This window comes from Miscanthus floridulus, chromosome 17 (genome assembly GCF_019320115.1).
Source record: "Miscanthus floridulus cultivar M001 chromosome 17, ASM1932011v1, whole genome shotgun sequence".
Lineage (NCBI taxonomy): Eukaryota > Viridiplantae > Streptophyta > Magnoliopsida > Poales > Poaceae > Miscanthus > Miscanthus floridulus.
Window position 1 is genome coordinate 34,897,339 of NC_089596.1, and position 15,286 is coordinate 34,912,624.

At 47.3% G+C, this 15,286-nt stretch overlaps 1 protein-coding gene across 1 annotated transcript; it reads right to left on the reverse strand.

The window, feature by feature from the left end:
* Positions 1-900: 900 nt before the first annotated feature.
* LOC136516510 (zinc finger CCCH domain-containing protein 35-like) lies at positions 901-2,960 on the reverse strand. The gene has a single exon (XM_066509912.1). It carries the CDS (start codon positions 2,815-2,817, stop codon positions 1,612-1,614), a length of 1,206 nt encoding a protein of 401 aa, XP_066366009.1. The 5' UTR covers positions 2,818-2,960; the 3' UTR covers positions 901-1,611.
* Positions 2,961-15,286: the final 12,326 nt, after the last annotated feature.

The following is a 15,286-nucleotide window of genomic DNA, read 5'->3' on the forward strand; positions in this document are numbered from 1 at the left end:
CATGTATGAAGTATTAAATATAGACTAATTATGAAACTAATTACATAGTTTGCGACTAATTTACGAGATGAATCTTTTAAGCATAATTAGTCCATGATTTAACAATATGATGCTACAGTAAGCATATGCTAGTGACGGATTAATTAGACTTAAAAAATTTATCTCTTCAAATACTGACAGATTATGTAATTTATTTTTTTATTAGTATCCAATTACCTTATACAATATCTTTTCGACACACCTACTAAATTTTAGTCACCCTATCCGGCACCACCTTATACAAGCTAGATCTGTGGTCCGCCAAGGCCATAACAGGGACGATGGTACTACGCAGCAGGCATCTGTAGTTGAATTCAATTGGATCCATGATTTGTGCACTCAGAGTCCCGTACTAATCGCACGCGTAACAGCTGGCTGGTAATGGATTGACGTCGCCGGCCGGGAAGGCGCCAACAGACCGGGACCTACGCCCCGGCCGGGACAGCGACGCCCCGACAGCTCCCGGTACTAGAAGCAATCCACCACACTGCCCATCGTCTCGTCGTCATGTAAGTTGTATCATTCACCCATCAAGCACGACGACAGCACAGTTAGTTTCTCAAAGATCGATGAGCCCGGCCCGACCCGGTTTCTCCAGATTCATTCACAGATCGAGCACATTTGATTCATTCATCAGTCACATGAAAAAGGCATCACTACGTTTTTAGATGGTACAGTAATTAATTAACAATGGAGGCTTTAATTAATTCTTCCTTGTCTGCAAAAATAGTAGTACATGGTATACAAGGTACATCCAGATTCCTTGTCTGCTTAGCGTGTTTGGCTGGTAGACTGCATAGTGGATTTCGGATGGTTTCGGATGATTCAATAGTATTCTGTGAGAGAGAATAAGCTGAAACAAGCTGAAACAAGCCATAACATAACCAGCCGAACACGCTAAGCAGGAGCTCAATTAGGAAATACTACATTGAGAAAAATACAGAGCACTCGTCGATCTTAAAGGCAAATAGCAGAATGAACGCTTCAATGCGAGTAAACATCAACTCAAGACGACGTACGACGTTCTGGAATCGCTCGCGGAAATTAGAAGTTCCAGGCCTGCGTGCCGGAAACGTCACCGGAGGCGCCGGCGGAGTCGTCTTCTCCGATCTTGGATCGCCGCCATGATCGCCCCCCACGCTACACCTCCGCACACACGCACAGGAACAGAGACACTATGTACATCTAGATAGCTCATATACATGCATGGTCGCCTCTCGCCTCCCATGTCTTCTTGATCCATTTCCTCCATGTTTTGCTGGCACCTCTTGTCTCCTTCTAGGCTTTCTACCTTCACTTCACTGACATGCCATCTTCTGAAACCCCAGAACAAACCAACCCTTCCCTGCTGCCTCCCCTCCCTTCAACAACCATCCAAGAATATTCACACAGGGAGGAACATACGTATGTAGAAGGATCAGGAGAATCTTACTAGAAATCTAAAAAAAACTTTTTTTTGTTTTTTTTTTCTGAACTTTCTTCTCCTGTTGTGCAGTGATGCCTCCGAGGCTCCAACTCCAAGCCTCCGTTCAGAGGAGGCACGGTTGACGCTGATAGTTTCATGAGTTTACCTCAGTTGATGAGGTCGGAGACCCAGCCGACATCCGGGGCCGCTCCCTCAACGTTGGCTGAGGAGGCGGCGGTGTCGTTGGACACGGTGGCATCTTTGCTGAGCCGCTCGAACACCTTCTCGCGGAGGGCTCTCCCGGACTCGACCCTCTCCATGACCGGCTCCTCGTCCCCGCTGAGTCCGAGGTTGAGGCGTTCCACGGTCATGATGGTGGCGCCGGAGGCGGTGGTCACCGTCACCGGGGACGGCCGGGTAGGCGTGGACGGGAGACTGTACAGCCCGGCCGCCGGTGACTTTGGGGACCCGAACGGGTAGCCGCCGCAGCCGGCCAAGAACGACCCGCCGCCGGAAGGCGCCGACCTCGGCGAGCCTCCGCCGCCGCCGGCGAGGCGGAGCTGGCGCAGCGAGGCGAGGACCTCGTTGACGGGCGACCCGACGCCCGGCCACGACCCGCGGCGGAGCGAGGCGGCGTCCGGCGACATTGGCGGGGACGACTCCGACGGCGGCGACCTCGGCGGCGAGACGAGCGTGCTGGTCGGGGACGACGACATGATCATGCCGCTCTTGCTGAGGTAGCTCTCGAACGCCTGCCGGCGGAGCGGCGAGCCGTCGTACGACTCGGCCAGCGGCGACGCCGCCGCGCCCCTCGGGCTGGCGCTGGACTGCTGCGGCGGCAGCACGCGGAGCTGGCCCTGCGTGTGCGCGAAGAAGCAGACGCGGCGGCGGCACCCGGTGCCGTCCTTGCAGGGCTGCGTCCGGTAGCGAGACGGGTGGAGCCAGCACTCGAACACCCCGTGCGCGAGCTCGCACGCGTCGCCGCGCTTGCACCCGCCCTTGCGGAAGTCCGGGCACGCGGCGCCGGAGTAGTGGTACCGCCTCGGGTCGCGCCGCCGGGCCTTCTCCCCCGGGTGCGCGTAGGGGCAGTCCATCCAGTCGTGGCTCCGCCCGCGCGAGCACAGCCGCACCTTGAACTCGTACATCCGGAACTTGTCGCAGGCGTACGCGTCGACGGTCGCCAGGGCCGCCGCCTCCTCGTCGTCCTCGTCGTACGCCACCGCCGCCACCTCGTTCGACGGCAGGTAATGCTGCAGCGCCGCCAGGAGGGCGTACGGCGACGCCGCCTCGTCCGCGTCCATCATGCTACCGCCGCTGCTCACCGGCGACTGCTGCCACGGCGGCGCGTGCGCTCCCTCTCCCATCATCATCATGGTCGTTTCGTTTCTTGGAACGTCGGTCGGTGACGGTAACTTTTGCTTTGCTGCTTTGTTGGCCTGTCGCTACGATCTCGTGCTCTAGTGGAAGCTTTCTTTGGCTTCGAGGCGCTTCGCCGTGGACGGGGAAGAGAGGGTGAAGGGGAGGCTGGTTTATAAACAGGCCGTCTAACCGTGGTTATCCTTGGGGCTCTTCTAACCGTGGTTAATGTAACCGCGATTAACTGACGGGAGCCAGGTGTACGTGTGTTGAGTGAGCGGCAAACTGACGCCGTCTGGCTTTGGTGGCCTTATCCTAGGGTAGTGGGGAGCGTCTCTGACACGTGAGGCCGCCTGTACGTGGGCCCACGTGTCGGTTCGTAGTGGCGACGGGCAGGCAGGACACGTGGAGCGTGGGGAGCGGCTGTGCGGGGCATGCGCTTGGCGAGGTGGTGGTCCGTGTGCGCAACCGGTCCAGGACACCACGTGGCCTCTGGGGCGTTGCGCCGCCTGCGGATTCGCTAGACGTACCGTAGGGCTAGAGACCGAACTGAAGATCAAATTGCTATGTGCACCGCGGAGTCCAACTCACCAAGGATTTTGTTTGCAAATATAAAGGAGCAATGCTTGTACTCATGTCCCAAACAAGTGTGGTTCTCGTTTATCGAGGAGTCAAATGCTTTTAACTTTAATCTAATATTTATAGTGCATAATTAGGATCATTAGATAGATCGTTGAATCTATTTTCATATCAAACTTATTTAAAGATATAAATTTTCTATAAACATAGTCAAATTTAAGAAAGTTTGACCGGCATAAATACTATAGCGACACGTATTTTAGGACACAAGGAATAGGCCAGTGCAGTAGTACAATTCACGAAAACAATCGAAACATCACACAAAGGAGCAATGCTGGTAGGTTGTAGCATAATTTAAAGAAAAATCGAAATATCACAAGTCAGATAGAAAGAATGTACCCTTCTCTCCGTATTTCTATAGTATAAGTGCTCTTATTTGTACTAGTTTTAAGTATTTTAATAAATCATGGTGTAGACAAAATCATTCACATATATACATACGCATTCACTCATATAAATACACTACACACATTGTACCCTTATAAGCATCTGCGAAACTAACAATTATCCTTACAATATGTGTAAACTTCATTGTACAAAAAGCAATATTATTAGATTTTGTATTTAGAGTATGGTCATGATTAGTATGTTCCAAGAATAATGTACCAACCTTGTTTCACAATATTTGACACTTTTGAATTTACTATTTATTGGTTGATCCCTTGTCTTTTCTGTGAATATTTATACAAATAGCAAACAAAATATGACACACTTGAAGTACTTTAATAACAAATCCAACGATACATTCACACTTTACTTAAGTAAATATTTAAAAAGATATTGGTAGTCAAATCATGAACAGTAGGAAAAATCAGAGCTGCTGATTATTTTAGTGGAGGTCATTAGTATAATATAAGAGGAATATAGCACGAAATATACTACCGTGACAAGTTAAAAGAAAATCGGTGTCAAGTTAAGTGCTTGATTGGTTGGCTTTCAAAATTTGCAATGCCAAAGATTGGCAAGCCATGATTTTAGCTAGTTTTTGGTTTGCTACCGAGACTTGTCAAACTCTCACATTTGGCTTGCGAAATTTATGACAATTTTTATTGTCCAACTTTTGGCTTACCAAACCTCTGGCATGGCAAATTTTGAAAGTCAATCTAGCGGCCCTAAATCCTAAGCGTTATGGCTACCTCACTTCTAAAGACACGCAGGCCAGTCCCTAAATGGGCCCTTGTCTTCGCTTTTCGGTCTATGATCGTGGGCCTAGTGTAGGTCACTACGGGAGACGCGCTCTTTGCCGAGTGCTCGGCGCTTTGCCGAGTGTCGAAACACGGGCACTCAGCAAAGAGGCAGTTTGCCGAGTGCCGCACTCGGCAAAGGCCGTCTTTACCGTGTGCCAAACACTCGACAAATAGGGACACTCGGCAAACGTCCTCTTTGCCGAGTGTTAGGCACTCGGCAAAGAATAACCCTCGGTAAAATACCTCAGGCGACGCCGGTGGCCCCTCCGTCATCCTTTGCCGAGTGCTGGCCGTTAGCACTCGGCAAACGTGTTGTCTTTGCCGAGTGCTGCAAGCCTGGCACTCGGCAAAGAGGTTCCTTTGCCGAGTGCCAATTCCGACACTCGGCAAAGTATTTTTATTTTTATTTTTTTTATTTTCAAATTTTTTCTGTGGCATTTATACAGTACCTTGAAGCACATGTTCCAATTTGGAACTTTTCTATGACTTTTTGGTATATTTTTTAAATTTTTTGTGTTTATTTGAATTTTTCTCGAAAAAATAAATTTGAACTACAGGTGCATGAAATATTGGAATTTAACGATTCAAAAAATGGTATTTATGTTTTTGAGTGTATTTTGAGGCCGTGTGCAGGGATATTCGTGAAATTTCGAACATCTGTTTCACGAAACATGACCACCTTGTTAAAAAAGTGTTTTTTAATTATATAAAATGCAAACAAAGTCTGAAAATCATGAAACTTTTTGAGGTGTCGTGTCATCGCATGTAGAGGCTGTGGTAAAAAATTTAGAAGTTTCCGAGCAAGTTGTGACGTACGATGCCTAAAACCCAGACATCTCACATGTGGTGCGCCCTCCCCGGTCGGTGGTGCGCCGCCCCACCCCGGCCCCGCCCTGGCCCCGCTTTGCCGCCGTGGACCACCGGCGCCGCCGGACCTCCGCCGCGGCCGGCCCGCGCCCGGGTCTGCCCTCCCCGGCCGGTGGTGCGCCGCCCCGCCCCAGCCCCGCCCCGCCGCCGCCCGACCTCCGCCGTAGCCGGCCCCCCCCTAGCCCCGCTCCACCGCCGGACGTGGACCCACCGGTGGTTCCATGCCCCGGCTGCCCCCCGCCTCTGAACCACCAGAGTGGAGGAGAGGAGGAGCAGGGGAGTAGAGGAGAGAAGGGAGGTGGAGGAGAGGAGAAGGAAGAAGGAGAAGGGAGGAGAAGGAGAAGGGAGGAGGAAGGAGAAGGGAGGAGGAGGAGCCTCGGCCGCCGGCCACACCCCTCGCCGTTCGTCCCCTCCATCGTCCCCGCCCCGCCGCCGCGGACCACCGGCGCCGTCGGACCTCCACCGCGGCCGGGTCTACCCTCCTCGGGCGGTGGTGGTGTGCCGCCCCCACCCCCGGTCCCACCCTGCCGCCGCTCGACCTCCATCGCAGCCGGCCCCCACCCCGCCCCTCGCTGGAGACAAAGGTGACCCCGGCACCGCATCGCCCGACTCCACCGCCACCCAAGGTATAAAGCCCCCCGGTTGTCGGCCTTCGTGCCGTATGTGGATGTGTGGGCCTTCGTGCCGTACGTGGATGTGTGGGCCTTCGTGCCGTATATATGCTGTCGGCTATCGTGCCGGCTTTTTTCTTGCAGGTTTTGGAAACCTCCCCGTACAGGGGAGGTTCTACCAAAATTTTTAACTTATAGTATTATAATCCTTCTTTTACAGAGCAGGACCCGTCGGAGGGGACCCGGAGTACGTAGGCGACCCCGATCATCTTCATTGGCGCTGTGGTCCTGCCTATACAGCATCGCCTCGCCACTGCCCCGCTAGCCTGACTCCACCGCCACCCTAGGTATAAATAACCTCTCTTCCTTATCATTATCGTAGATCGGTGTAACCCAGTTAGGCGTCTCCTGTTCAAAACAGATACGGTTGGAGGTATGCGGATCTTCACATATCTAAGACCATATCTGTTTTAGATTGTCCATTTTTTGGACAGCCCACGGATGCGTAGATGGGGTAGTTTCCTTGTTCTGCTTCGATCTAAGACAGAGTTTCGGCACCACCTCCCTGTTGTTTTCCGGATACACACTCTCCCTTCTAGGACGTGTATCGGGAGAACAGCGGGGAGGTGCTGCCAAAATTCTGTCTCAGATCAGAGTAGAGCATGTAAACTAACCTCATCTACGCATTCGCGGGTGGGATTAGGACCTATCCTCACCCATTAGACAGTAGGCACGCCGTTCAGATGCAATTGGTTGTTATATTACTCGCTCATATATATGCTAGAGGATGGATAACCGTGAGTGGATGTACACGGGCCGCCCAAGTCAGGCTGAAATCACCCCTGAATGGATGGACGAGACCGAGGGTTTCTTGAACCAAGCATTTGGCAAGGCAGCTAATGGAGCGAGAGACACATTCTGTCCCTGTAGCGAATGCAGAAACAGGACAAGAAAAACAAGGAAGATCATGGGGGAACATCTTTGTAAGTTTGGATTTACGCCAAACTATACCCGGTGGGTGTTCTATGGTGAAGCCCATCGTACTAGAAAGGAGGTGGTGAGACCATGCTTGGAGGCGTTTGATGCTGATGGCGGGGTAGCAGGATGGTTAGGTGACTTTCACGAAGCAACGTTCGCTGAAAGACCTACGGAGGAGGAGGAGAAGGAGGATGATGAGCCAGAGCCAACCAAAAAGGCGATCCACCTCCACAACGTCCTAATTCTACCCCGGTGAGTATAAGTACGAAGTTTTACTTTCTATGCTAAAACTTAGAGAAACCTAGTGAAACCTAGAGAAACCTAGTGGTGGTGGTGGTGGCGGTGTGGTGGTCATGGTGGTGTGGTGGTTATGGTGGTGGGGTGGTGTGGTGTTGGTGGTGGTGGTCACGGTGTTGTGGTGCTCATGGTGGTGGTGGTCATGGTGGTGATGTGGTGGTGGTGGTGTGGTGGTGGTGGTGAAGTGTTGGTGGTGAAGTGTTGGTGATGGCGGTGATGTGGTGATGGTGGTGGTAGTGGCGGATATTTATCTTGCATATTTATCTTTTCTCTTGTCGCTCACGTGCAATATCTTCTATTTTGTGCAGCATCAATCGGGGGCGGCGTCGAGCCACCTCGGAGGGTCGCCGGGATCGCACTTTGGGCCATCCCAACCCGGACCGTCGCCGTGAGCTTCAAATGGCAGCCGTTGTGATATAATGCACTTGTGAACTTTGTGAACTATTCTTGTGTATTTGGACTTTGGACTTGGGAGTTGAGATTATGATACTTGTATGCTATATTTGTGTTTGTGGTGGATTGTGATATACATTTGTGTGATATATAGTTGTTATATATATATATATATATATATATATATATATATATATATATATATATATATGATGTATATCTTGTTTGCAACGATGGAAGACTAAAAATAAAAAAATGAATTTTTTCACTTCTTTGCCGAGTGTCATGACCATGACACTCGGCAAAGCTGGGAATCTAGAACACTAAGCTTCCCAGTTTTGCCGAGTGCCATGGTCAAGGCACTCGGCAAAGAAAATCCAAAAAGAAAAAAGAAAACAAGCTTTGCTGAGTGCCAGATGCAGGCACTCGGCAAAACATTAAAAAAAAATAAAAACACATTTCTTTGCCGAGTGCCGACGCATGGCACTCGGCAAAGGGGCTGTCATCGTGACCTGGCCGTCACGGCGGCTTTTCTTTGTTGAGTGCCGTCGTGGCACTCGGGAAATCCTTTGCCGAGTGGCCGACATGCGGCACTCGGCAAAGAAGCCTTTGCCATGAAGGGATATGCCGACAGCTCTTTGCCGAGTGCAGCACTCGGCAAAGGCTTTGCCGAGTGCAAAGCCTTCTTTGCTGAGTGCAATTGCACTCGGCAAAGCACGCGTCTGCTGTAGTGGGTTGTGGTGCTCGTCGCAGGGTTTTCGGCAAAATGCATGAACAGCAGCAGGGTGCAGCCGTGGCGGGCGCGTTGCGCCGCGGCGCGGGCGTGTCCATGCCCGCCCAGGGCTATCCGTACGTGTGTGTGGTGAGGGGCAGCGTACGTGGGTGTGTGCGTCTACACATGGTGCCTGTCGATTGGGCAGTCTATTCACTTGCTCGTATACGATCGTGAATTATAAGCTAAAATAATATTTTTCTCTCATACTAAACCAGTCAGTAGTAAATAATCCACAATTGTTTACGGCCTGCTGAAGAGGCTGTGTGGTGGCAGCAGCGAGGTTGTCCGTCGCCGGCTCCTCCTGGTCTCCTCCCCGAGTCGCGGCATGTGCATGCTCGTGATGAGCACAACATGCATGGACGGAGACGGTAGCTCACCGTCGGGCTTTGGGACGTCGGGATAGTGGTGCCATGGGAGCCTGGGAGGGGCCGAATGCCGTGCAGTGCCAAGCACAAACCAGATCGAGGTGGAATAATGCTGTCAACGTCATTTGAGATGAGCATGTATACGTGCTGCTTCTGAATTCTATTCACTTAGACATTTTAGACATCGACACATACTTGATAATTACTAATCCGTACTTTTGTGACCAACTATATATAATTAAATAAAACACACACGGAAACAATTGTTCAAGAAGTTATGGCTAATTGCACTTATACATAGATGGCTTTTGAGTATTGCTAGTCAGAATTTTAAAGTCCTGAGATTTATAAGCATTCTAGACATCATAGTAGAAAGAAACAAAACTCTGATTTTGAGTATTTCCCCGCAGTTTTATCCAGTTGCTTAGAGTTAAGTCCAAATAAATCTTTCGACGAAGTCAAATGATTTTCGGTCAGGATTGTGTGTTCTGCGATGACTTCAGTGATTGCCACGATGAGATTGCCGTTGCAGGTGTAGACTTCATCGGCAGACGGCTAATTTGTGACCTTTATCTGTAAGGGGAGGGGATGTTTCTGGGACCTCCAACGAAGATAGCTACTCCGCGTCCTCGATCTCATTGTCGATGGTCACGGAGAGGAACTCAAGGTCTCGAGGTAATGACTCTGCATCCTATGTCGTACCAGACGATGCAACTGCCGATATTCTTTCAGCGATTTAGATATGTTTTAGATTGGTTCCGAAACGTCGGATCTTGTGGCATGTCCAATGTTTTCGGGTTGGTCGTTGGATTCAGTATAAGGACTACAATTTGGCTCTGGCGTTCGAGGAAAGCCATTGGGAGAAGAAGACGACGGAAGAATCTGGATAGAATATTATGTATTTTTTATTTTAGTTTTTTAATATGTAATTTACGGATGCACTGTGCCTAGATTTAATATAAGTCCTCATTCCCAAGAAAAAATGTCGCTCCTATTCTGTTACGTGTATCTCATTATATCTCAAGAATTAGATAAACACCGTCTACCTAACTAATATAGGTTCCTTGAGGTGGTTTCCAACTTCAGATGATGACGGTCGACGACGGCGCTCTATCTATACTGTTTTTTTTCCTAGGAATGGAAACGTTTCAAACTCGTCGACCTGCTCAGGTGAATCCAGTTGTACATTGTCCCATCATCACAAGACCTTTGAAGCTTTTTTTTTTTTTTTGTGCGTCTCACAAGACCTTTGAAGCTGCATGTACCTGTAGCTTGATTGCTGTCTCGTCTTATCTAGAAAGGTTTGTCATTAATTTAAATGGTAAGCTAAATGGAGAGGACTCTATTTAATGCGATTCCCGAACGTTCCATAAATGAAAATATAAAATCCCCACTATTCTTTTCTTAAAATGGTTTAATAGCTTATGCAAACTTTCCTAAGATAGAAACACTTGACCCCATCATTTTCCAAAAAAAAGAAAAGTCGATTTATTTAATTTTCCCCTAATAGAAAACCTAATTTTGTAGTAAGACCATGTTATAAAAAGGTACTTTGTAATTCAAGAAGTAACATGAGAAGTAACTTTATAGTCTGAATGTTGGAAAATGTAATTTTGTAGCCTGTGAATCTATGTTACGAGTAGAATAGGTTACTTTGTGTCGGCGCAAAAACGTGTTGATGTGTCTGTTATACAGCAAGCCAGAAAGATCTGCTTGATGGAGCAAGGCTGGAGATCCGCTTGGCTTCAACGCAGGACCAGTTGACCCTACGAGTTTCCGAAGGTGTACTAGTCAATTTGACCTGCAATTGACAATAAGAGAAAGTTTATCAGTAATTTAGGGTGGAACATGCCGGTTTTGCCTAGACAGTTCAAAGTATGCCACTTCAATAGCCGATACGTGAAGAAATCGACTGTTAAGGACTGTAAAGTTCATGGGTTGCGATTGATTTTATGATGACAACTACAATGCACGTAAATATAAGTAAAATCATCAGTTAGATGGATATGACCGGTGTAAAGCAGCGACCCGATAAATCTAATGAGAAATGATATAACATGCGAACAAATCGACTGTCTAATACAAATGGATTTAAGAACGATCTGAATCTAATCTGTTACCATCAACAGTGAGGTTCGACCGGATCGATGACAGCTATGATAATAATAACAAACTAAAATCGAAGAATCCATAAAACCGTCTATACATTGACAGATTTTCTGAAAGACATGCTATATGTGTGAAAGCACAAGTGAATCGACTGAAATAGCCGATTCAGGTAGAAAAGAGACTATAGCATGTGAACAATCGACTATTTAACATGGACAGATCTATGAACTCATCAGATCTAACATGTTATCTTTAACCGTGGGGTTCGACCGGATCGATGTCAGCCATGATAAAGACAATAAATCAAACCTTTAAAATAAATAGATCTATTCACATTTAACAGAATAATAGAGACACAATGTAGGCGTTAAAGCATAGGCGATCAGCTATTTAGCCGATGCAGGCATAGCAAACAGCCAGGGTCATACCTGGTCAAAAGCAAATCTATCAACTAGTATCCTCCGATCTAAAGTACTAACAATGGGGATCGACCGGATCGTTATATCCATAATAGCGAGCTATAGACCAGACTCAATTAGCTACTAAATAGTAAATCTTCTAAAGATCAGACATGCCCTAACCGCGTACTATGCACGATCAAAATCGAAGTAGAACAGCCGGTGAAACATAATCCGTCGTTTAAAACAAGAACCGTCGCAATGTAACAAAATAAACGATGGACTAAAAAGGATGTGAGACCAGTCTAGATCGATCTCGATCGGACAGGTTGATATTGCTGAAACTAATGACAATAAGAACATCAGCAAGATCGGTAACTTAATGAATCTACCCGAAGGACGTCACACTTGGGTAGAGCCGATAACTTGACCTTAATCTAATTTGAGCAATGGAGGTCGAACTTAACCGATGCAGCCGTACTTGAACTAGATAAGGATCGATAACTAGCTTATACTAGAGCTCGCAAGAGGTCAGCCAGACCGATGCAACCTCACCAATAGAAGTATAAGCCATGACGGTACTTACAGACAAGCCAGAGGTCGGCCGGACCGATGCAACCATGCTTATTGTAGAACTCACCGAGATCTATAATACTGCTACTCCTAAGGGTTGATGTAAAGCCAAAAAAAAATAATTAGTATTAATTGATTGGATTGGATGTTTACAATAGACCATAACCCTTTATATTTATAGGGTGGCGGGTCTTTGAAGTACAAGGTATAGAATTGACAAAAGCATCTGATCTATCTCGTCAAAATCTAACATGTACGAGTCCTGAAGTCGTACTACATACCAAATAAATGACTTCCGTTGCAGCCGATCTCTTTATTTCCTTAATCACCGCATTCGTGTAAAGTATATATGTACTGGCCAATGTATATTCCTGGTATTGTATTCATCTCGGACTCAAGCTAGTTGGAAGCCATCAAACATGCCCTCTTCAGTTTTATCGTGCTGCACCCAAACTTTCAAGCGGACACGCCTGTGGCCTCATGCATGTCTTAATCGATAGAAATTCCTATACATATCTTCACCACGTGTATACGTACAAAACCATGTCAGCTTAATTCCTTGTGTAGCTTGGCCAGCCAGGTAACATAAAATATTTCCCTTCTCAAGCACTCTTCCTTTCGTTCCGTCCGAGTCCATATTTATTCCATAAATCATGCTGAGAATCCACGTACACGATGCCATGTCTTATGTATATACACGATGCCTTGTCTTATGTATATGGATGTGCACGCCAAGTGTAATTGTCGGCCAAACCAAATATTGATTGGCTAAGTTATTAAAATAGTCACAGTCACCACGTGAAAAACGGTTTATAGCAACAAGCTAAATTTTTTAAGGATGACTGATGATGGAGCCGCTCCTACAGTGACGTGCTCGGGATCCACGAGACCAGCCGCCCCTACAAATGAAACTGCAGGGGCGGCTGGTGATACGAGTGAAACCATCTAGGCCCCTAGTTGGGTTTTGGTGATTAATGACAATATGTGATTACTATAACTAACGTGTGTTTCGCAGAGACAATTAAGTTAGGTCATGGTAATGGAGATCGATTGGGCTATCACGGTGGTCATGCCCCTACGATGAAAATCATTTCCGTTTTCAAAGGATGGACGACAAGGTTAAGGATGGACTAGTTCTAAGTGTCGATTGAAGTTGAAGAGACACTTAGAGTAGTTTAGGACTTTGTTTTTCCTTTGGCCGTACTATTAAGGGGGGTTTGAAAGGATAGCTTTACCTAGGTGAGTCTAGTGAGTTAGGTGTAGTACACACTTGCTAAATCTAGCACTAGGTAGCTCCAAAATAGCTCTTAGATTCAATGGAGCAAACTTCATTCACGTATGATTGAGAGTTGGAAGTGAATGGAGGGTCAAATACTGACCGGACGCTGGCTCCGGTGTGATCGGATGCTGGCTCAGGGTCTGGTCAGTTCATTTGACCAAGGTGTTTTTGTCTGGTGCGACCGGACACTGAGGGTCAGCGTCCGGTCGATTCTAGTAAGGTTCCAGAGAGAGAAAATCACGACCGGACGCGTCCGGTTAATGCTGACCGGACGTTGGCCAGCATCCGATCACACTGTAAACACTGGAGTTTGGGGTGAACTGACCGGCGTGTCTAGTCAACATGACCGAAGCATCTGGTCAACCAGCAGAGGCACATGACGGTTCGTTTTTCAGCCCATGTTATAAATACTTCCTCCATTCGTGTGTGGGGAGACTTTTGCTCATTTCAACAGCTAAGAAACATCCTTGAGAGTGCCAAGAAGAGCAAGGTCCTAGTGAGGTGATTAAGATTTGAGAATCCCAAAGAGAGCCCTCATTAGTGAGATCAAGAGTAGCAAAGTGTGCATCCACCTTTCTCATCAGGCTTGTCGTGGTCAAGTGAGAGTTCGTGCTTGTTACTCTTGGTGATCATCATCACCTAGACGGCTTAGTGGTGATTGGGAGCTTGGTGATCATTCAGCGGTGTTTGTGGATGACCCAACTTAAGTTGTGAGCGGTTGTGGGTGATTCACCGTGACGAAGTGTCGAAGAATCAACTCGTAGAGAGCACTTGATCCTTGCGCAGATCAAGGGGGAGCTACACCCTTGCGTGGGTGCTCCAGCAAGGACTAGTGAAGAGTGGCGACTCTCCGATACCTTGGCAAAATATCACTGCGTTCCTCCTTCTCTCTTTAGTTTGGGCATTTACTTTGAGCAATTCAATTCTTGTCATTTACATTCCTAAAATTACCATGCTAGAGTAGAATTGTAACTTAGGGTGCTAAACTTTGTGTGTTGGATCAATAGAAACACTTTCTAGGCACAAGGGGTTAATTGGGCTAACCATATAGTTTAGTTATTGCAACGAAATTTAGAATTAGCCCAATTCACCCCTCCTCTTGGGCATCTTGATCCTTTCAATTGGTATCAGAGCCTCATGCTCACGTATTTAGGCTTAACCGCCTAGAGAAAGATGTCTCACGGGGATGGACCTCCTCCTATCTTTGAGGGGGATGATTTTTCATATTAGAAAATTCGCATGGAGGAGTACTTAGAAGCTCTAGATGTTGGAATACTTAGAGCCACCTCACAAGGCTTCCGAAAACCTCAGGATGCTACTAACCTACAAGGCGATGAGGTGAATTATGAGAAATGGAATGCAAAGGTTCAAAACACCATCTTTAGAGGTCTTTGCAAAGATTGGATTGAGCAAGTTCACTAGAGGCAAGTATCTTCAAAGTAAGCTACTAATGAACACCATCATGAAGATGGATAGAAGTGGTATTAGGTACATGGCAAACAAAGAGAGGAAGGCTTAAGCTCAACAACAACAAAAGCCAAAGCCAAAGAAGTGTTTTGAGTGTGGACAAGAAGGTCACTTTGCTCATGAGTGCCAAACTCCACCACCACAACCCTTGCCCAAGCATGCTAGACCTTTTGCCTTCAATGCTCACTACATGCTTAAAAATAATTCTAGTGGAAAGATGAAAGTCATGTTCTTAGGACCTCCCAACAAGAATATGCCTAAGAAAATTTAGGTTGCTATGTCACTTGTTGAGAAGGTGAAGGGCCCTCGACAAGTTTGGGTTCCTAAAACTTGATCTCTTGTGTGTAGGTGAACTACAAGACCGGTGGAAGTCATTGGGTTATTGATAGTGGTTGCACACAACATATGACCAGTGATCCTCGTATGTTTACCTCACTAGATGAAGAAGTAGATGGATAAGAAAGAATCATATTGGAGATAACTCAAAGGGCAAGGTTAAAGGATTGGGCAAAGTGGTAATATCAAATGATCACTCTATCTCAAATGTG

Bases quoted from the DNA above. Each gene is read 5' to 3' on its own strand.
- LOC136516510 (XM_066509912.1), bottom strand. From the start codon at position 2,817: ATGATGATGATGGGAGAGGGAGCGCACGCGCCGCCGTGGCAGCAGTCG.